The sequence below is a fragment of the Littorina saxatilis genome, linkage group LG12 (genome assembly GCF_037325665.1).
Source record: "Littorina saxatilis isolate snail1 linkage group LG12, US_GU_Lsax_2.0, whole genome shotgun sequence".
NCBI classification, from domain to species: domain Eukaryota; kingdom Metazoa; phylum Mollusca; class Gastropoda; order Littorinimorpha; family Littorinidae; genus Littorina; species Littorina saxatilis.
In genome coordinates this window covers 29625765-29648688 of record NC_090256.1, presented here as the reverse complement: position 1 = coordinate 29648688, position 22924 = coordinate 29625765, and the positions used below count along the sequence as shown (strand labels likewise).

The 22924-nt window shown below is 47.4% G+C and overlaps 1 protein-coding gene across 3 annotated transcripts in view; it reads right to left on the bottom strand.

Annotated features, from left to right (window-relative positions):
* Positions 1–550: 550 nt before the first annotated feature.
* The window catches only part of LOC138981697 (GATOR2 complex protein WDR24-like), a 32095-nt gene continuing 9721 nt past the window's right edge, over positions 551–22924 (bottom strand). The window contains exons 7-18 of one of the 3 annotated variants that reach the window (XM_070354717.1): positions 22327–22458; positions 15737–15941; positions 15276–15443; positions 14810–14943; positions 12726–12887; positions 12188–12320; positions 11737–11823; positions 11340–11497; positions 10743–11006; positions 10050–10152; positions 2925–3117; positions 551–1510 (exon numbers count right to left, since the gene is read on the bottom strand). In XM_070354717.1, coding sequence (XP_070210818.1) covers positions 1375–1510; positions 2925–3117; positions 10050–10152; positions 10743–11006; positions 11340–11497; positions 11737–11823; positions 12188–12320; positions 12726–12887; positions 14810–14943; positions 15276–15443; positions 15737–15941; positions 22327–22458 — 1875 coding nt within the window. In that variant the 3' untranslated portion in view covers positions 551–1374. Of the gene's footprint in view, positions 1511–2924; positions 3118–10049; positions 10153–10742; positions 11007–11339; positions 11498–11736; positions 11824–12187; positions 12321–12725; positions 12888–14809; positions 14947–15275; positions 15444–15736; positions 15942–22326; positions 22459–22924 lie in introns of all 3 variants that reach the window. The other 2 variants (XM_070354715.1, XM_070354716.1) reach the window with 2 other exon arrangements.

The following is a 22924-nucleotide window of genomic DNA, read 5'->3' as shown; positions in this document are numbered from 1 at the left end:
TTGAAATGTGTGTGTTGAAGTGGTTCTGAATGAGGAAACCTTTCATTCTTGTCATTCTGTTCTTTGTTAAAAGCATTCTGTCCTGGAAGCACTTTCATGAATACATGCGCTCAGTCACGCCACAACTTAAAACGATGGATACAACTTGCCCATTAGATTTTTTCTCCAAATTTTGATTTCCTGCATTTTCAGAGCTCCAGAGATCATTCCATGATCCACTAATTGCATAGGAGTGCTTGACTTTTGCATCATTTTTGTACCAATAAAATTCCCTGGGTGTAAGCCTTCAGGCGTTTTTACAATTTCAATTTTCATAAACTCGTATCTAACAAGGAAGTTGGCATGCTTCCAGGCACTCACCACCTGCAAAAGTTTGCAGAAATACACCCTGTGTTAAGATAACATATTCATGCACCCAGAGCTGAGCAAGATCAGCAGCACTGCCAGGATCAAATGAATTTTACAATGGTGCTGTACTTTAAATCATACACCGAATTTCAGCAACTTACAGACCCAACAATTTGCAACACAAACTATGTTAAGGCACAACTATGTTAAGGCACAGCCTTTATTATGCAATTGTAGCATATTTACAGAAGTAAACATCACAGTTTTGGCACCGGAATGAGAATGCACTGAAGTAACAATGACAAGTTGCTGGTCATGTCTTGAACAAAAGACCAGCTATGGATGTGATACAATGTTTGAATGTAATGTTGAGCATTCACCAGGTCAATGATTAACCATAACTGACAGACTTTGGTGTCAACAAATTCACATGTCTTAAGCTTGAATTCACAAGTGTTCAGGCACTAATTCCTTTATCTTCTATTTATTTAATTTTTGGTCACTTTGAAGAACTTTCAAGCAGTTTTCAAAAGCACACACGTTCAGAACATCTAAGCATTCCCAACTTGAGTCAGTCTGACAGCTGCAGCCACCTGAACAATGCTGACCAGGTCATCGTCTTGACGACCAAACACTTCCTTGCTGCACGACAAAATCCGCTAGGCAACATGGCCAGAGCCAATGCCTCTTTGGGAGAAACTCTACGGCAGCCTGGTAAGTTTCCAGACAATGCAACACACATGCCGGAGATGGTCATCTCAATTTGGTTGACAAAGATTTCATTTAAATTTCATATCAGCCTTTTGCCGAAGCACGCATGCACCGCCAGGCACACCAATCACTCAGCATCACACACGGATCATATTGGATTTCCCATACATCATTTGCTAACTCACAAAATAACAATTATTCCTCCACGCTTTCTAACCACACATTTAGGATTCTGATAATAGTCATGACACAGGTTCACTGGCAAACTGATGATTTGTATTTACACAACAGTAAATCATAGGGTGAAGTACAAGATCACGTGTACTCGCACATATGGCCACAGCCTTCTGGACAGAGGATGTTGCCGACCAGCCAGTCCTGTATGTGCTGTATGTGTCCTCCGTGACAGCACCCTTGGCACCACACAGCCAGTCCTTTCACTGGACAGTGGCTGCAAGCAACAAGATACAAATGAATGAATAAGACTCGCACTCTCAAAAATGCATCATGGTATGTGCAACATGTACACATCCACACTATATAGTGGTATTCTCAACTCAACTTAACTCAACTCAAATTTTATTGGCTTCAATTTTCATAGAAGAATTTGTCTTGCGCTTGGGAGAAAGTAAGAGTATAACATATAAAAACAGCATTCATATCACATTTCATGTATCACACACAGTAAATTAATCACTAGTATAAGCCTACAATTATCACATTTGTACCTGTATCATACATGCAGATAAATAGTATCACATCTTCTCCTGTTAAGAACATAAAAAATCTGAAAACCCCAGGTCTTAACAGGAAGGTGGTCTTAAAACGGGGGTCAATTTACGAAAATAATGAATAGAAAATCTGTGACAGCAAGATCTTAAAAGCCAGGGGAATCACACACAAAAACAAGAAAGGTAAGTTTATAGAACATTTCACTCAAAATAGGGTGTATCTCTGTATATCTAACACATGGCATGAAACTTATATTCAAACATATAAAAAACAAAGGACAGAAAGAAAAGCAGGGTGAGAGATTGTGATATAAATATAGGATGTTACTCAGCTTCTCAGTACTGGCTAGCAAGGCTTTCTTTATTTGGTGTTTAACGTCGTTTTCAACCGTTCAAGGTTATATCGCGACGGGGAAAGGGGGGAGATGGGATAGAGCCACTTGTTAATTGTTTCTTGTTCACAAAAGCACTAATAAAAAAATTGCTCCAGGGGCTTGCAACGTAGTACAATATGACCTTACTGGGAGAATGCAAGTTTCCAGTACAAAGGACTTAACATTTCTTACATACTGCTTGACTAAAATCTTTACAAACATTAACTATATTCTATACAAGAAACACTTAACAAGGGTAAAAGGAGAAACAGAATCCGTTAGTCGCCTCTTACGACATGCTGGGGAGCATCGGGTAAATTCTTCCCCCTAACCCGCGGGGGGCGCTAGCAAGGCCTGTAGATTAGCCCAAATAGCATTCAAGTCAAAGATTTGGGTCCTGACCACTTCAGCTAAAGCATGTTTCTGTGTGTGTGTGTGTGTGTATCTTATTAGTGACACAATACAGTGAAACCCCCAATTAAGACCTCACCCCTTTAGACTTTGCTTTTTTCAGATTGTCTGTTTATAATCTCTGTAAATTTACCCCCATGATACAGACTCCCTCCTTTTTACAACCTTATTTTTATCCGATTTTGTTTTTGTTTTTGGGTGGGGGTCCCCCAGTATATTCTGCTTCCATAATAGAACTGAGACACATACCCCCCTAAACAACCCCCATCTAGCCTTTTGTTGTTTCTGATAATAGTACCCCAAACTCTCTTAGCAAGCAAAAGGACACAAGACAGGAAAATAACATTACCATATGCTGCACATGTTGACCACACTCTTGCACCTGTCGCACAACCAGCCCGAGCGTTCCATGGTGCGCATGCAATGAGGACAGGCTGTGTGGATGCTGGTGGAGGACTGGTTCAATTGCATCACCTGGGGCAGGTGACTCAAGGCTATCACCTCGCTGGCAATCGTCCACAGCCGGAAGCGACTCAGCAAGTCTACGGAGGAGAAGGAGAAAATGGAAAATTTCCTAGATAAATTTTCATTTAATTAATATACTTACCCGAATCACATTAGCATTGAGTCACCTGAGATGCTTATCACTGAAAAACGCTTACCCGGCTAAAAATTTTAAAGGGAAGCAACCCCATCACCAAAACGAAAGTGAAAGTAGCTTTGGTAATGGGCCAGCACACTGGGAGTTACCTCCCATACGGGTGTGTGCCACGTCACTTCCTCTAGGAACACGTGCCTATTCTCATACGGCTTTAAAAAACTTAAAACCATACGCGGGGCAGGTGGGAGGGAATACAGTATGTGATTCGGGTAAGTATATTAATTAAATGAAAATTTATCTAGGAAATTTTCCATTAAATAACATATTCTTACTCCGAATCACATTAGCAGATAACATCAACAAGGCGGTGGGCTAGAAATGAATCAAAACTCACCATCAAGTTCTGGACAGGAACTGACCTGCTGCTATGAGAGCTGGAAGGCCTCTGGAGCCATCCTGTCGAAGAGCCGAGACGTCCCGAAGATAAAAGTTTATGAAAACATCTTCAGAACGCCAAAACGCAATTGTCAGCACCTCCTCTAGACATCTGGAGCGCAGTACTGCCAGAGAGGATGCCCACGCCCTCATTTCATGGGCTCGGGCCGAGTCAAGTGGCAAGGAGGGCATGACCCCCCCCCCCTCTTTGTGCGACTCCACTCATAAGCTTGCTTAATGAGCGAGGACACCCACCGGGCCAACGATACCTTCGACAAATCTTACTCGCGCCTAGAAAAGGGCGAGATAAACAGCAACTTCTGAGAACTAGACCGAAACGGCTGAGTCCGGGCTAAGTACAGACGAAGAGCCCTCGCAGGGCAATTGACCGAATCAAGGTCATCCGGGGCCAACGCGCTGATCAGAGCCTTGACTCTAACCAGCGGAGAGGCCTGCCCCGGAGACTGATTCTTGGCCAGGAAATCGGGCCGGAAACGCAAAGATGCGGAACCGTCCGACTAAAAGGAGATATCTCCAGGCTGACCCGACAGGGCGTGGACCTCGCTACCCCGTCGGGCCGTTGCCAACAAAAGAAGAACCAGCGCTTTGCGAGTGACATTGAACAGAATGGCCTCGCTCAAAGGCTCAAAATCCGCAGAACGTAGGAATTCCAGGATTAAAAACAAGTCCCACTTGGGAGCGGGCAAACGAGCTTTCGCTTCCTTAAGAGCAGCCCTTTTAATGACTGCAGCTATAACGCCCCCGACTCGAACAGACCGACCGATCTGCTTAAGAGTCGCCGAGATAGCGAAGCGCCGGACCCTCAACGAGGAGCCTGAGGCGCCCTGCGAAGACATGAAAGAGAGGCGGTTGGCGACCTGAATATAGCGCGGAGCCACCGAACTCACCCCTGTAGCTGAACACCAGGCAGTCCATGCCTTCCAGTGGGAAGCATAAACTGACGAGGTGGACGCTCTATGCGAGCGAGCCACCAAGTCCAGACGGATGGAAGCCATCAGGAGAGGCAAAGTGGAGCAAATCTGAGCTTGGAGCTTGTCCACCCTTCTCTGAGAAGGCTGGACAGTCCACGCGACCGTGTCGAAAGACATCCCCAGATAAGTGAATGTCTGTGACGGGGTCAGCTCCGACTTTCCCTGGTTGATCGAGAACCCCAACAAGTTGGATTCTCGAAGAACCATCAGGGTATCTTGCGAACAGCCGCTCTGGGACTGGTTCATGATGAATCAGTCGTCCAGATAAGCCCGCAGGCGGATACCCTAGGACCTCACCAGTGCACAGACCTGTCTCACCACCATGGTGAAAATCCATGGTGCGAGGGACAGCCCGAAAGGGAGTGCGCGAAACTGGTAGATCTGATCTCCCCACCGGAAACAAAGCCATTTCCGGTCGGCCGGATGCATAAGAATGAAAGTATGCGTCCGTGAGATCGATCGAGGTCACCCAGTCTCCTGGGCGGAGAGAGTCTCGGACCGAGGCTGGCGTCTCCATCTTGACTTTTATCTCACTCAAGAAAGTGTTGAGGAGAGATAAATCCAACACGGGACGCCGTCCTCCTGACGCTTTGGGAACGGCGAAAAGACGCCCTTAAATCCCAGGGAGCTATGGACCCGAACTCTCTCCACCGCGCCCTTCTGCTCCAGGGAGGCAATTTCCGACTGCAAGACGGAACATGCTTCCTGCGAGAAGATGGGCTTGAACCGCGGTGGCACTCGGGTAAGAGGCGCCTTTTCCTCCCGCCAGAGCAGGCGGAAGCCCGATCTCACCACTCCCACAATCCATTGGCTGTCTACTACCGACATCCAACGAGAAAGCGCACGGGAGGGGCCTCCCGCCATCACCAAGGTGGAAGGCGGGAGGGGGGTGAGATCGGGAGCGCTTCATTGGGGGTGTGGCTTACTCCCAGAGCCGCCACACCCCCTCCCCGATGCCGTCCTCTTCTTCCTGCCACGAGCGACCGGCAGAGCCTGCCGCTTCTGAGCTGGCTTGAGGTTCGACAATGTCTGAGCCTGCTTTTGCTTAGAAGGCTTAGACTGTTTCACCCCCTGCAGAGTGAAGTCGAGGAACTGACTGTCCTTGTTCGACTGAATCTCCTTCTGTCTGGCATCCATTGCCAGAGAACAGAAGCGAGATTCCTCTGAGACCAGGGAGACTCTCAAGGTCTCCCTAGTAGCCAGCTCCGTGAACTAGGACTGCGAGAGGAAGAGATCCCTCCTACAGAGGACCGCTTGGGTGTACTGTAGAGAGGAAAGACGCAATTGTTCCTCATTGACCTTGGCCAAGGCGGTAAAAAGCGCATCTTCCGCATCTTGTTCTTCACTGAGAGTGAAAGGAACCAGTGAATCGATCAATGCCCGATACAGAGTCCGAACAAGAGTCTCCGCAACAGAGGACAGTTCGATCTGCCGACGTCCAACCTCCTCAGCAGAGAGGAGGGAAGCCTCAGAAACCGGCAGAACCAGATCCTGCTTGATCGGTTTAGCCAGAAGAGGCAGCAATTCCCGGGGAACCGGAAGGGTAGCCCTAGGGAGTGCAAAAGACGCCAGCCAGCTCTGGCTCTGAGTGGGCAAGCTAAGCTTCCTATTGCCCGTAGGCACAAAGGAAGAGGCTTGAGAAGCCGACGCCACCCACTGCTGAGCTGATTCCGGAACTGGACCAAAAGGAAGCAGTAACGGAACAGGCACTGGCCGAATACCACTCCCCGCATGTGCTGGACGAACCAGCGAATGCGAAAGTTGGTAAGCCACTGACGGAGACTCGGCGAACCGGAAGGAAGAAACATCTTCCTGTGCCGGCCGGAAGTCCGCCATGGCCGAAGGATCGAACGGAGCGGAAGAGTCCGCAGCCACTACCCCATCGGGGAAAAAACGAGACGCTACTTCCGCCGCGATGTCAAGAACAGACTTGAGCTTCGACGGAAACACGCCCCGAGACTCCTCGTTGACCACTGATGGAGCATCAGAATAGTCACACAAGGAACCATGACCAAAACCACCAGTTCCGGAAGCAGAAGCATGCCCTGGCAAACCGGAAACCGGAATGCCTGTGCACGAACATTATCCTGCAACCCAGAACCTTGTGAAGGTAAGGGTAGGCAGGACGACCATCCGTAAAAACCGGAGCTGGATGAGCTGACGTCACTCCCCCATCCGAGTGAAGTGATGCCTGCTCAAGCCTAGGCACTAAATGGCCGGAAGGCGTACGCTGGAATCCACCCTCTGAAATCCGGAAGGAAGCACCAGAAGAGGAAGCAGCGTGTCCGGCCGAAACCGGAAGTGTAGTCGACGAAACCGCGCAATGCGGAATTGAAGGCTGCACTGGTTGACTTCGTGATCCGGAAGGACCGGAAGTCAGTGAAAACTCCATACTGCCGCAGCCGCCGTAGCGTGCCTGCGTGGACGGATCATCACCTCCGGCGAGTGCCGGTACGGTAGTGCAGCCGACAGAACCGCGCAATGCGGAAGCGAAGGCTGCACTGAAACCAAAAACACCAGTTCCGGAAGCAGAAGCATGCCCTGGCAAACCGGAAACCGGAAATGCCTGTGCACGAACATCATCCTGCAGCCCAGAACCTTGTGAAGGTAAAGGGTAGGCAGGACGACTATCCGGAAAAACCGGAGCTGGATGAGCTGACGTCACTCCCCCATCAGAGTGGAGTGATGCCTGCTCAAGCCTAGGCACTAACAGGCCGGAAGGCGTACGCTGGAATCCACCCACTGGTATCCGGAAGGAAGCACCAGAAGAGGAAGCAGCGTGTCCGGCCGAAACCGGAAGTGTAGCCGTCGGAAACCGCGCAATGCGGAAGTGAAGGCTGCACTGGTTGACTTCGTGATCCGGAAGGACCGGAAGTCAGTGAATACTCCATCCTGCCGCAGCCGCCGTAGCGTGCCTGCGTGGACGGATCATCACTTCCGGCGAGTGCCGGTAGTGTAGCCGACGGAACCGCGCAATGCGGAAACGAAGGCTGCACTGGTTGACTTCGCGATCCGGAAGGACCGGAAGTCAGTGAATACTCCATCCTGCCGCGACCGCCGTAGCGTGCCGGAGCGGACGGATCATCACTTCCGGCAAGTGCCGGAAATGCGGCAGCCGAAACCGACTGCCGCCGCTGTTCGATCAAATCCGGGGCCTCGTAGGTTATCGCCGGAAATGAAAGATCAGCATGGTATCGGTCGTGACCCGAAGCGAAAGAGCTGTCTCCCGAGAGAGAACGTCCAGGCGCCTCACGAGGGCTATCGGACCAGCTCTGCTTACCAGCCGCAGCTGAAGAGGGAGGACGCTGCTCCAAACCGGAAATGGAAGGCAAAGACACGGAAGCCAACGCCCGGACGTCACTGCCAGATGCCGGAAACGCCAAACAACTGGCGACGGAACGCTGGAACTCTGCCTGCACCAAGCTGCGGATTTCTGGAACCAGTGTCTAAAACAGAAAGGAACCAACGCACCCTGCACAGGTGCTAACAACGAGGACGAAGTCTCCGTAGTAGAGAACCGGAGCAGACGTAACAGTAGCGCTAGGCGCCGCAAAAGATAGCAGAAGTAGTAACAGCGCAAGGCGCCGAAATAGGTACAGACAACAAAGTGCTACGTTCTTGGTCTGTACAAGTAAAACTGCTTAAGAAGAAGCCTAAGGCTTAAATTTCCCCTTGGGGTCCGACTTGCCACAGCGCTTGTCTGAATCAGACATGCTGTCAAATCCATGTAAACAACACGAAAACATTTTACTGAACGTAAGTCTAAACGACTGAAAACTCAGTAAAAACACACACTTTCGCGTCAACAAATTACGATAGCTACACTTGCCTAACAAAAACAGAGGCACGTAGAGCTACAAACAAAGTCACACGAGCTAGTAAACTAACTCACACAACAAAATGGCGAAACACGCAAGTAACTGACACACAAGTCAACAACACGTGGCAACGCGAAAAAATTTACTGACACGTAAGTCTAAACGACTGAAAACACACACTCTTTCGCGTCGACAAAATACGATAGCTAAACTTGCCCCACAAAAACAGAGGCACGTAGAGCTACAAACAAAGTCACACGAGCTAGAAAACTAACTCACACAACAAAATGGCGAAACACGCAAGTCACTGACACGCCAGTCAACAACACGTGGCAACGCGAAAAAATTTACTGAAACGTAAGTCTAAACGACTGAAAACACAGTAAACACACACACTTTCGCGTCAACAAAACACTATAGCTACACTTGCCCAACAGAAAGGGGCACGCAGAGCTACGAGCAAAGTCATACGAGCTAGCTAACTAACTCACACAACAAAATGGCGAAACACGCAAGTCACTGACACACAAGTCCGCAAAAAACGGACAACGTACAGTAACGAAAACAGCGCAAACAACCAACAACAAACGGGAACGAGCTCACCAAACTGTAGGCAAGGCGAGCAGAAAAGCTGGGTAACGTGGCCGGCGGGTGTCACTCAAACACACAAGGTCAGCCACAGAGCGTCAAAAAGTGAACCGTCCTCTCCGAGGTGAAAAAGACGTATGAGAATAGGCACGTGTTCCTAGAGGAAGTGACGTGGCACACACCCGTATGGGAGGTAACTCCCAGTGTGCTGGCCCATTACCAAAGCTACTTTCACTTTCGTTTTGGTGATGGGGTTGCTTCCCTTTAAAATTTTTAGCCGGGTAAGCGTTTTTCAGTGATAAGCATCTCAGGTGACTCAATGCTAATGTGATTCGGAGTAAGAATATGTTATTTAATAGCAGGCGCATCAGCTCGTAGCCATCTCTTCACCATCATTCTTTACATGCAATATTCCATCCTGACAAACATTTTAGAACTCACAGCACAGAAATCATAAGCCACTGCAAATTGAAGGAATAGGTAAGGAATGTTACTCATGATTACTGTGTGTGTGTGTGTGTGTGTGTGTGTGTGTGTGTGTGTGTGTGAAGAGGGAGGTCATAAAATATGGGGAGGATTTCATTTTCCAGAGAAAAAAATCTGAAAGCTAAGAACGATTCTGAACAGAATTGGATCAACATCTACCATTTTAACAGACACAACATAATACCTCTCTCAACTCCCAATCACCCCCCCCCCCCTCCTCTCAACCACACAAAAATCCATCAAATTTCAGGTGAAAAAACATTTCCATGCTTGTCAGAATCAAAAAAACAAGAAAAGTATGTTGTTGGAATGTTTAATCTATGACAAAAAAAACGCTACATTGACTAATCTTCGACCCAGCAGTCTTACAAACACTTATAATACAGAAATTTATAAAACAGAAAATAAACTTATTTGACAAATTGTGCAGAAGCTCGCTCAGAAGACACAAGCAAGGCAATGCTTGTCAGGAAATGTTTGGTATAATTTCCTATTAAGGGATGACAAATTGCACAGGCAAGGACTGCATAAAGTAAAACACACACGATTCTTACCAATGTAGGACATGAACCAGTTCTCCTGACTCTCCCCATCAATGTGAGAGCGAACATGGTCTCCGAGCACAATCAGCATGGACACAGCTGATTGAATGTCCCCCTGAAAAACAACCCAAACTTACCAGTCAGGCAGCTGGATACCAATGAAATGTACAACATTCACATATGTGCATTTGCAAACGTCATTAGTCTGAACGGTTTTAGACTATTCATTTAAAACCAGGTAAAAACCAAAGTTGTCATCATCATTAGTGATATGATAATAATAATACGAGAATTTATAACTCGCACATATCTCACCACAAGGCGACTCAAGGCGCACTCATACACAATCTTTCACATTAACAACTCAAGCATACTCATATACACGTACGCATAAATTACATGAAGATGACCAGGCAACAACACAAACAGGGTGGTCCCAAAAAATTTACCCATTTTCATTTTGCTCCCTGATTTTCGTGTGTCCAAACCTGGCAACATCTCCATCCCCAACCAGTTAAAGGTTCGTCTACCTTTATCCTCTTCATATACTTAGCCTTTACACTTCAAAAGGGGCATGCCAAGACAAAATAAGACCAGCTAACCAGCTATGGTAAGCCTGGCCTGAAACATGAGAATCATCTTGTCGGTTTAGCTAGTAAAATGTGTTCTCTGGCTAGCCTATCTTGGACTTCAGGGCTACATGACCTGCTCAGCAAAGCAACAAATGATGTCCACAGCAGTGGAGGTGTAGTCCAGCACGGTGCCAGCGTGAAACGCAGAGCAGTCAATGTTGAGGTTGAGGTACTGTTCGCTGGGCTCCGACTCTTCGATGGGCGTCATGACGGCCACAGCATCCGACTCCACAGCGGCCACCATCAAGGAGTCATGGTCCAGGCGATCGGGTGGGGCTGCAGGGCCAGTGATTTCGTGGCGAGGCTGGAAGGCCTCTGATGGCAGCTGTGTCCAGTCCTGGGGATGACAGTGTCATAGGCGATGCTGTAAGCTACAAGATTATATTCAGCTGGGTGACACTTTCAATAAGAGACACTGTACTTTCTAGACAGGAGGGGGGGGGGAGGAGGGATAATATAATGGACAAGATTTAATTCAGCAGTGCAACACTTTTTATAGATTGCACTGTACTTCGATTCTTAACCCACCAGTTACTGCTGGGATTCGAACCGCGAACTTCCCACACGGAACCACTAGACCCATTGCACCTCTACTCTACAAATTTCATTTCTAGTAATATGAGAATTTTACTGGTAAAATTCCAAAAAATATCCTGGAGGCAGCACTAACCTCACCACCCTGAACAGTGATCCCAAGAGGGTATGACAGTGTCTCATTGTCTCCATCCCCAAAAAAGAAGTCTCCATTGTGCCCAAGGCCACTGGCAATATCAGCTAGCTGGTTTTTCTCAAATTCTGAGCTCTCTCCATCCGAATCCGAATCCGTGCCTGGAAAAATAGACCATACAGGTAAAAGCTGAAAAGACTAAGCTCACACAACATTTTCCTCTGTAAACAAACAGAACAGAAATATTTTCTGCAAATATAAGTGAAAACACAAGCACACACACACACACACACGCACATGTTCACACACCCACACAAAGAAAGACACACACACACATTCACATAGATACACATTCAGAAGAAGACTGTTAGGACACAGTCTATGGATGAATCAGATTTACCTGTGCTTATTTCTCCGTTCTTTTCCTTGTCATTGTCACTGCGCACCACCTCCACTTCGTTGTCAGGGCTTGACACCGCTTTGCCTGCTCAACATACAATGTTACAAATACCAACACTAAAACTATACTGCCATGTGTTATAAACATGCTTTTCTTTTCTTAATTACAATTTCTTATGCAAACAAAACACAAAAAGAAACAGCACTGGTATGTGTTATCTTAAGCCATACTATCAGAGAATTATGATGTTTCAAAGTGTGTTCATTTTGTCCATTATTTTCTTTTGTTCATAAGTTGGGAGAAGCCCCGTAAAGAAAACTGTTCAAAGAGCATCAATTTTACCTCATTCAGTCAACTAAAGTATCTTAATCTAAGCATACTTTTAAGAAAAGAAAGGTCACTATCACAAGTTTGCACTATGAGGACAGAGAGAAGCTGTTAACAGCATTACCTTTCTCCACATCTTGTCTGTCCATGGGAGCGTTGGGTGTGACATTAATCCGAGGCACTTGGAGGCTGGTAGATTTGGTACTACTGGTTTTGGTGCAGAAGATGTTCCCCATTATCTGCCAGGTTTGTGCCACCTGTTCAACATACACATTTGTGCACGTGAAACACACAGCACCAATGTAAGGACAAAAGCCTCAGTACTTACCCATTCAATGTGTTGAACTTAAACACCTTGGCAAGCTTCACACTAGAAGTATAAGGATCAGTTACTAAAATTTACAGGTAGCATACCATCACAAGGCATCGGTATGGACAGTTGCCAAAACATTTCTGATCCAATCCTGCTTTCGTTCTCTATTACATTCTTTCTTTTTCTTTCTTTGCAAGCATGCAAGTTCATTAGGGATAAAGAAAGTATCCAGAAAAAAACTTAATTTTGTCCCTTAATCTAATTTTCATAAGCATATTTACCACGTTTCACACAAGGGCTGTGGCTAGGCAATTGTGAAACATGGTACGGCATCCAGAAAAAAACATACCTGATACTTGTCAACAGCAGCAGCAGCAGCAGAATTGTGTCGACACAGTTCCTCAGTAGTAAGACCCTTCAAGCGATACTTCTTGGCCAGTTCCAGAAAGCTGGTCATGGAAACGTCCTCTGACGCCAGCTGCGTGGGGCTCATCTGCTGTGCTGCGAACTCCTGATGGAAAAAGCCCTTTACAAACTGAACTAGCAATTACAGTTGGGATCCTTGTTATGGACACTGTAAGCATGGTTCACTACCCATTTAATACTGCCAAACATCTGAAAGAATCAGGTCTTAAAATAGAAGGAGTCTATGGGGATAAATTTACTGCATTAAGGCCCAAAAAAAAATAGGTCTGTTTACGGTAACATAGGCCAAAAAAATAGGGTCGGTAGGTCGGGATTTTTTTTAAATTTTTTTTTTCTCCCAAAAAAACCATAATTTTTACGTTATTTTTTTTTTCCCAAATGCCAAAAAAAAGTCTAGGGTCGCGCGAAAAAACTAGGGTCGGTCGGGTTACCGTAAACAGACTTTTTTTTTTTTTTTTGCCTAATGAATACAAAACTTGAAAAAACAAGGTTTTCATTCGGCAGAAGTCTTTAATTGAGGGGTGGGGGTTTCACTATAGTGAGAAAAGCAATACTGCACTTTGATTACTGTCAGTATTCTGTCAACAAGTCTGTACAATCCAAATACTGAGTTTAGTAGTGTATAAAAACTAAATCTTTCAATTTTCACATTGTGGAATGGTTTGAATTTATAGCTTTTTGGATCAGTACATGACCATACCTGCCTACAAACACACTCTCATACACACATCCCCACACATACAACTTACATCGGTCCCAAATAGCCATATCGGTTGAAAGGACATTAAATAACAACAACCAACCAACCAACACCACACATACACTCTCTCACAATCAGCACTCACAATTGCCCACTCCAATATCATATAATATAGCTATTCTGATGAACACGTGGGGAATTCGGGGGCTGTGATTGGATGGTCTCTTCCGATCATCAAAGCATAATGCTACGGAAGTCGGCCATTTTTGCCAATATCCAAAAGCATATTGGCAATAACAAAGACGCATGGTTCCGGTTTACCCATCTGTACCACACGATGTTTCAATCAGTCGACAAGAGCATACACTGACAACTTGAAATTCTTCTCGGGAATGTTTTTCAGCTTTACAAATGTCGATAGCATACCCTTTTCTGCTAACTTCCCGATGAAACAGGACTAAACCAATTATTTTCTGTCCCTAAACACCACAAAATGCCCAAAGTCGAAAGATGTAGTACAAACAGGGGAGTAAAACGGAACAGCCGTTTTTGTGTGCCTGTGTGAGCTCACGGTTGCCGACTGACACAAACTTTCGTATTCGGCTTTTCTTATCTCGTAACTCCACACTAAATATCCCACTTCCCCTCTGAAGTATTGATGTACAACCCATGGCACTAACATTCATGTAGTCGTTTATAACTGAGGTTGAAAAATTCGCTTTATGACAAGACAAGTATAAATGCCATTCACCCAAACTGAAAACTTCGCTGCCGTCTGCTCGCGTTGAACGGATTAGCTGTTCTCTTCTCCTCCCCTTGTTGCATCCTAGTTTTTCAGTTGTTTCTAGTTTTCCGTTGATGTTGTGTTTTGGTCTTCTTCATAAGTAATCTTGTTCAAAATTTAAAAAACTCAAACTTCTTTTTGTTGTATACGAATGAACTAATAAAAAGCTGTTTAACAGCTGTGTTGTCAAATCGAGTTTTTTTTCCAAAGTCAGTGTGGCGCCTGCGCAAAACTAATGCGCATAAGAAACGGCGTCTGCTATCAAAACCTGAGATCAACGCATCGACGCAAAAACTGTCATTTTGTAAGTTTGGAACAACAAATCAAGGTCAGAACAGCTATATATAATCGCTATTGTATTTTCAGCGTAGCAATAGCGTCCGATATTTAGACTCGAACAAGTATAATGCGACTCGTCTTCGACTCGTCTGCATTATACATGTTCGAGTCTAAATATCGGACCCTATTGCTAAGCTGAAAACACAATAGCTGTTAATATTATGGAAAACACAGGATGACTCACATCTTCTGTGTTTGGTTCAGCAATTTGTTGGAAGACGGCCAACGAGCTGTTTGCTTGAGTGAAGAAAAGCTCACTTCGTGACTGAGACGTCTTTCGACCAAACATAGAAATCTTGCCTGCTTCTTTCCCCTTGACTGCTGGTGAAATAAAGAAATACATGAACTTGACAGAAACTTAATATTTATAACATTTATGATAGGCCATAACATTTTGTCACGAAAGGTATAACAGTTTCAGCTAACACTGAGATCAAAACTGCATACAACATAATGAAATTGTATCAGTTACTTGGTTGAATGTTCTGGTAAGGATTAATTAAAGCACAACAAAATAATCAAATTGTACTGGTGAGAGAACCGTACTTATACCAGCTGTACAACACTAAAGATATTCTCCTGAAAACCAACAATAAATGTATCAAATAGAAAACATTTTCTCAACATCTGCCTTTCTTTTGTTTTCTTACCAGCAGTCCTCTCCTTGTACGCCAGACACACGTCACCATGGATGCTGATGTCCACTCCAGAGGGAATGACGAAATCTCCTGGTCGCTTGGCGCTTTGGAAAATGTGTTGATGTAGCATGTAGTCTTTGCCAGTGCTAAGAAGTATGTGCGGATCTTTCCACAAAACACCTGTCGACAGAGCCAAAAGATCATAGAGTCATCTACTCTTTCCAGTACAAAATCCATGATAATAAGTATTCAGTGTTCTCTATTTGGAAATCATAGTGCGAGTTAACTACACAGTACAAAAAGAGCTGATGGACTTGGTCTGTGATGTTTTTCTCATGCATTTGTAGTTCATGAAAATTGAAACGGAGACTGTTCAAGGAACAAACACGCACGCACGCAAGCAAACACACACACACACACTCTCTCTCTTTCCCTCAAGTCTTCTCTAAATAAAGAAGTTCCATGTCACCCACATGTGGCCACATCTTTGTGCTGTTCAAAGCAGGCAAAAGGGATGTAGGGTCTGCGCACGTCCCAAACGTTGACGTTGTGGTCCAGCAAGAGAGAGCAGTTGGCGATGTGATAGCGACGCTGCGGCCGCCACTTGATGCGGCCCACAGAGGCAATGGTCTGCACCACGTACAGCAGCTGTGCGGGCTGCTTGTTGATATCCCACACCTGTGCACCACAAAATACACAATATTTTATTGCTTACAGTACCAGGAATTTGTCTTAAATGTTGCTGTCAAAATGAAAAGGCTCACACTCATTCACACCGAATCACAGATAAGCTGAGCGTGATATTTGATGACTGAACGTGTATGGCTTTTAAAACAAAAAATCCAAAATTTTAATAATAAATTTTCATTTAATTAATATACTTACCCAACTCACATATAGCAATTAACTCTAGTTCAGTGCTGGTAACGCTGTACGCGTTCCCCTTGGTAACAAGGGAGACCACCCTAAAAAAGAGTGATCCATCCCATAATATCAGACCGATGTCCGGTCCAACATCCGTATGCGTGCGCATACGCCGCCATTTGTATCATTCGAACGAAGCCCAACTCACTACTTTTTTAGAACCCAATACCACCACAGCGGGGAGGCGGGAGGGTTTAAACGATGTGAGTTGGGTAAGTATATTAATTAAATGAAAATTTATTATTAAAATTTTGGATTAAATTACATATTATTACCCAACTCACATATAGCAGATTGCTACTATAGGTGGTGGGTACTTACCAAAACTAGGCACGCAGGACCTGTCCCGCCGCTACCATGGCAGGCAGCGCGGAGCTTCCATCCTGTCTGACAGAAGCGACGTCTCTGAGGTAAAAGTTGACGAAAACGTCCTCAGAGCGCCAATACGCAGCTTCCAGTACCTCGGCTAGCTTGCCGGACCGAAGAACTGCCACTGAGGATGCCCAGGCTCTCGCCTCATGGGTTCTAGCCGCGGTGAGAGGCAACACTGCCCTAGCATCACCCGACTGCACTAGCCACCAGGCATATGCTCGTTTGATCAGAGTGGAGATCCATTTGGCCAGAGTCACCTTCGCTATATCCTTACACCTAGCCGTGTTTAAAGATATGAAAAGAAGCTTTTGACTTTCTGACCTAACAGGCCGAGTTCGAGACAGGTAACATCGGAGAGCTCTCACAGGACAATTTGCAATATCGGGATCTCCAGGAGCCAAAATCTTGCTCAAGGGTGGAATGCGCAAGATTGGAGAAAGCTGGCCAGGTTTCTGGTTTTTCGCGAGAAAGCCGGGAACAAATTTGAGAGAAATGGAACCATCCTTCTCGAACGCAATATCCTTGTCTAAACCCGACAAAGAATGCACCTCACTACCTCTCCTAGAAGTAGAGAGAAGCGTTAAAAACACAGTCTTACGCGTCAAATCGGCCAAAGTGGCTGACAAAAGAGGCTCGAACTCATCCGAGGCTAAGAAACGTAAGACCAGGAACAAATCCCATGCAGGGAGAAGCGATTTTGAACGAGCTGCTAAAAGGGCAGCCCCCTTAATAACACTAGCGATAACCCCTCCGAGCGAAATTTTGTGGCCTAATTGCGCGAGGGTCGAAGAGATCGCAGACCTCCGAACCCTAATAGAAGAGGGAGAAGCCCCCTGATCAGCCAACCAAGACAGATGGTTGGCTACATGAATAGACCTAGGAGAAAGAGGTTTAACCCCGTTAAGCGCGCACCACCTAGACCAAGAGGCCCAGTGCGATGAGTAAACCGAAGAAGTCGATTTTCTATGCGCATGTCCAACGAATCTCAGAGTAGGGGAAGAGGCCCCTGCCCTACGCAAAGCGCTTCGGACAGAATCCACGCGTGAAGGGCCAGGATCTGTGGGTTCTCGTGCTGAACGCCTGACCGAGGCTGCACGAGATCTCCTCTTTTCAGGGCGAGAGGGATTGGGGGCCGAACTGCTAGACGCAGTAGGTCGGGAAACCAGTGCTGGCTTGGCCACAGAGGAGCGACCAGAACCAGCGCTGGTTTCTCCAAGTCCACTTTCCTGAGGACTTTGCCTAAGAGGCAGAACGGAGGGAAGGCATACGCCGGAAGATCTGACCAATCCACTTCCAGAGCATTCACCTTCCAGGCCAGAGGATCCGGGAAGGGGGACACAAAGAGAGGCAGTCTCGCCGAAAACCTCGTCGCAAAGAGATCTATCTTGGGCTTGTCGATCTGCGACCAAAGCCGCTGCAAAGACTGGTGTGTGAGAGTCCACTCTGAATGAACAATCCTGTCCCCTCTGCTCAAAGTGTCTGCAAGGACGTTCAGACTGCCCTTCAAGTACACTGCTGACAACAGAATGTGCTGGGCGTGACACCACTTGAGAATGCGACATGCAATGTCGGAAAGACTGTGAGACCGAGTCCCCCCCTGCTTGTTCACATACGACGCCACAGACATGTTGTCGGTGTGAAGACGTACATGACTGCCCTCCAGGAAAGGCTTGAACGCTAGAAGCGCCAGGGAAACGGCCTCCAACTCCAGTACATTGATATGTAGGGAGGCCTGAGAGCAATCCCAAACTCCCGAAACCATGTGCTCGTCCAGATGAGCACCCCACCCCGTCAGAGATGCGTCCGTAAACAGCTCTCTCTCCGGCGGTGGACGAACAATGGGAACACCCCGGAACAAATCCGGAAGAAGCCAAATGCCTGTGGTCTGCTGAAACCAAGTTCCCAGTGCGATCGGAACACTCCAGTCCTGGGATGTCTGATCCCACCTTGACTGCAGGGAGGCCTGAAAAGGCCTCTTGTGAACCCTGCCCAACGGAATGAGGGAAGCCATGGATTCCATCTGACCCAGAACCGAAGTCAGAACCCTTGCACTGGCGTGATTCTCTCCGTAGAGAGACCGAATCAGACCCTGAAGTTTGTCGATCCGCCTTTGAGACGGACGGACAGACCACCGAAGTGTGTCGAATTCCATGCCCAGGTAAGTAAACGTCTGGGATGGTTCCAACTCGGATTTTGTCAGGTTGACAGAGAAACCCAGCTGTGCCGCCCGACTCAGCACCCTGTGCGTATGAGCCTCGCAAAGCCCCCTGTTCTGGTGAAGGATTAACCAATCGTCCAGGTATGCTCTGAGACGGATGCCTTCCTGTCTCACAAGAGCGCAAAGCTGCCTGACCACAATCGTGAAAATCCACGGAGCTAAAGACAGGCCGAACGGCAGAGCCCTGAACTGGTAAGCTTTGCCGCCCCAAGGGAAGCGAAGCCACTTCCTGTCCGCGACATGTATGAGGACGTGAAAGTAAGCGTCTGTAAGATCGATCGACGTTGCCCAATCTCCCGGCCGTAAGGCCTCCCGAACCGAGGTTGGAGTTTCCATGGTAAACTTGATTACTCTCAGAAACTTGTTCAAAGGAGAAAGATCTAACACCGGCCTCCACGCCCCCGAGGCTTTTGGCACTACGAAAAGTCTGCCGTAAAACCCCGGGGACCGCGCGTCCAAGACCTCCTCTATAGCTCCCTTGAGCAGCAGAGCCGAGACCTCCTCCTGGACTGCGTTCCGTGCCACCAAATCCTTTGGCGCCCTGCAGGGCGGGATTATCCTGACCAGGGGAGCCTTCTGCCCTGACCAGAGAAGCCGGAACCCCGAACACACTATCCCCGTGACCCACTTGCTGGCCACCAGTTGCAGCCAGGAAGAAAGGGCCCTGGACGGGCCGCCCGCTACAACTAGCGCGGGGGCCACCGGGATGTGTTGTTCGGGGAAGTTTCATTGGGGGTGAGGCTTACGCCCCGACCCCCTGGAACCCCCGAAAGACTGACCCCTCTTAGGGTATGGAGCTCCACGCCCCCTACCCCTGGAGGAGGATGACTGCTTCTGGGCCTTCCCACCACCTGACGAAGACGTCTGAGGCTTAGCGGAAGAAAACGCCTGAGTCTGAGACTTGCCCTGAGGCTTCTGGAAGCCCTGTGAAGCCAAACGCGCGATCGCTACATCCCGCGCGTCCTGCGTCTCTTTCTGGAGTGCATCGAAAGACGCCTGCCCTAGGAGAGACCCCTCAGCAAAAGGGGAGACCTTCAGCCGCTCCACAGTCGCGGTGTCCCGAAATCTGGACCCCGACAAGAAGGCTGACCTCCTTGACAGAACTGCGTGAGTATACAGCCGGGCAGACAAAGCAACCTGTTCTCTAGTCACCTTGCCCAGAGTAGCCAGCAGTGTGGAAACATCTGTCGGCGACGCATCGAACCGAAATTCAAAAGGATCAAGAGATGTGGCAATCGATCTGGACAAAGACCTTTGCAGAGACTCCGACACTGACGTGAGTTCCAGCAAAGACCTTCCAACTTCCTCCACAGCCGCGAGAGAACCGTCAGTACATGGGACAACTCTATCCCTACTGTACCCGTCTTCTCTCAAAGCAGCAAGTTCCGGCGTCACCGGAAGTGCCCCTGACGGCAGAGCAAAAGAGTCCATCAGATCCAAAGGATAAGGGGTAAGCTTGAACTTCGGAACACCGGAAGCAGCCCGAGCCCCAGGCTGAGCCAGCCAAGAGACGACGTCTTCCGGGGCCTCGCCGTGCTGAACCAACAACGGCACCGCCGGTTTGCGTTTACCACACAAGACGTTAGCCATCTCATAGGCAATAGTTGACGATTCCCGGAAGCGGAAGCGAGGCCGTTGCTCCTGTGCACTCCGGAAATCGTCAAAAGCAGAGCGAGGTGGGTGAAGCTGAGCCTTGTCCTTCACCACCCCTTCCGGAAAGTACCTGAACGCCGTTTCCGCCGCCAGCGCCACTGCGGCTGACAGCTTCGCGGGCAAATTCAGTTGGGAATCCTCTACCACTGAGGCATCCCCGTCTTCCGCCCTACACTCCGACTCGAGATCAAGCTCGGAGCCAGGAGGCAGAACATCAGACCGTTTATCGTCGGCAGAACCGACCACTTCCTGCCCCCTGGGCGGAAGAGGACTAAAACGGTCCCCGATATTCTCATAAAGAGACGTACGGAGGCGCTCGTCCTTTCGCTGCTCATAAGAACTCTCACGACATCCATCGCCAGAGAGAGCCCCCTGAGCTCGCACACCGGCAAGCGGTGTAGACATACCTTGTACTGGTGTCACATTCAGAAGAGACACCAACTTGGTACTCCCATCCTGCGAAGCATGGACATCCGCCCGAGTCACAGTCGCCGAAGGCTGAACGGAAGTCGAAGCCGGAACTGCAGGAGACTGCCGTAACTGTGCTAAAGAGAGAACATCAGAAACACCCGACGGAAGCGCACGTAATTCCTCCCTAGTGGAAGATAATTCCGACGCAAGTGTCGAAACTTGAGCGCTCAAAGTCAACAATAAAGACGCAACTTCAGCTGGCGCTAACCCAGGGCAGCCATCTGAAGTTGAAGCAGAAGCAGAAGCAGAAGAAGAAGTTCTTTTGCGCGAACCGCCACTCTTGCCAGAACGTAAACAAGCCTGACCGGAAGTTAAACTGACGTCTGCTAACACGGGAGATTTAACAGAAGTTGAATCAGAAGAAACAGACGCGGATTTTCCTGCGCCCTTCTCTCTCCTCGAGCTACGTTTAGGAGGCGAATCGTCAGGCACCTGCCTCGAACTAGGCTTCCTATTCACGCTATCAACAAGCGCAGCCTCCGCCATAGCGAAAGCACTCACGAAAAATTTCAAAGAAAAACAATTTCAGAAAAATTTCACAAGTACAAAACGAGCGACGAAAAACGTCGCTAAAGTTATAACAAAACGGAAAGATCTCACCACACAAGTAGGTAAAGGTGAACAGCTAGGCGACGACCAAGGGGAGATGCCAAAGCCAAAGACTATGACAAAATGCTGAAGACAGCAGGAGCGTACATCAGGAGCGTCCTTCCCAGTTGAACCGCTGAGAGAGAATGATACAAATGGCGGCGTATGCGCACGCATACGGATGTTGGACCGGACATCGGTCTGATATTATGGGATGGATCACTCTTTTTTAGGGTGGTCTCCCTTGTTACCAAGGGGAACGCGTACAGCGTTACCAGCACTGAACTAGAGTTAATTGCTATATGTGAGTTGGGTAATAATATGTAATTTAATCCAAAACAGCAAACAATCTTACTGTGCTGCAGAAACCAAAAATAAAAACAACTTTAAAAATACTCTGAGATATGCGAATGCTCCATGAAACTCAGCAACTGTCTGTTGCTATTGAAAGTAACGTAAACATAATGTTAACCTTGGCATAAGTGGCAGTAATTTCGTTATTACAGAACTGTCTCACAATGTGACAGCCAGCAATCTCATTCTCAATGTCTAGTCACAAACAAGCTGTAACAGTCTCACCTTCATCCCCCTGCAAGAGCCCACAGCAACTTAACTAACCACAAGGAAGGATACCTGCGATGTGAGGCCCCTCTAATGAGAAGACACCTCCCAAGAAAGGACACCTTCTGTTGTCTATTATCTTTACCAAAAATACACCTTTCATGACAAGCCCCGTGCAATGGGTGTCCTTTCATCGCAAGTACCACTGTAGTATCATTTTCCCAATATGTGATGAGCACAGTAAATGAGAAAGCTCTGTCCAGCAAGCACCCTCACCTTGATCATCTTGTCGCGGCCAGCAGTAGCTAACCAGTGCTTGTCCTCGGGGTGCCAGTCCAAGGCAAACACCGGCTCGTTGTGTGCTGTGAAATGCTTCTCGCATCGATCAGGTCGACGCATGTCCCAGATCTACACCAGCACGCAAACTCATGTTAACAGGAATGAAAAAGCAACAACACACCCCCACACAAAAAAAGAGCACTTGTAGTCAAATGTGCGTGCAGTAGGACCTAAAAAGACTTAATACATTGTACATGTACAAATATGATGTAAACACTTCCCTCTCATCCCTCAACTGTGGCACACTTCTACAGGAAGTAACATTTATACTACATAAAAGAACAAGTCGCGTAAGGCGAAAATACAACATTTAGTCAAGTAGCTGTCGAACTCACAGAATGAAACTGAACGCAACGCAACGCAGCAAGACCGTATACTCGTAGCATCGTCACTCCACCGCCCGTGGCAAAGGCAGTGCCAGTGGAATTGACAAGAAGAGCGGGGTATTCGTTGCGCTGAGAAGGATAGCACGCTTTTCTGTACCTCTCTTCGTTTTAACTTTCTGAGCGTGTTTTTAATCCAAACATATCATATC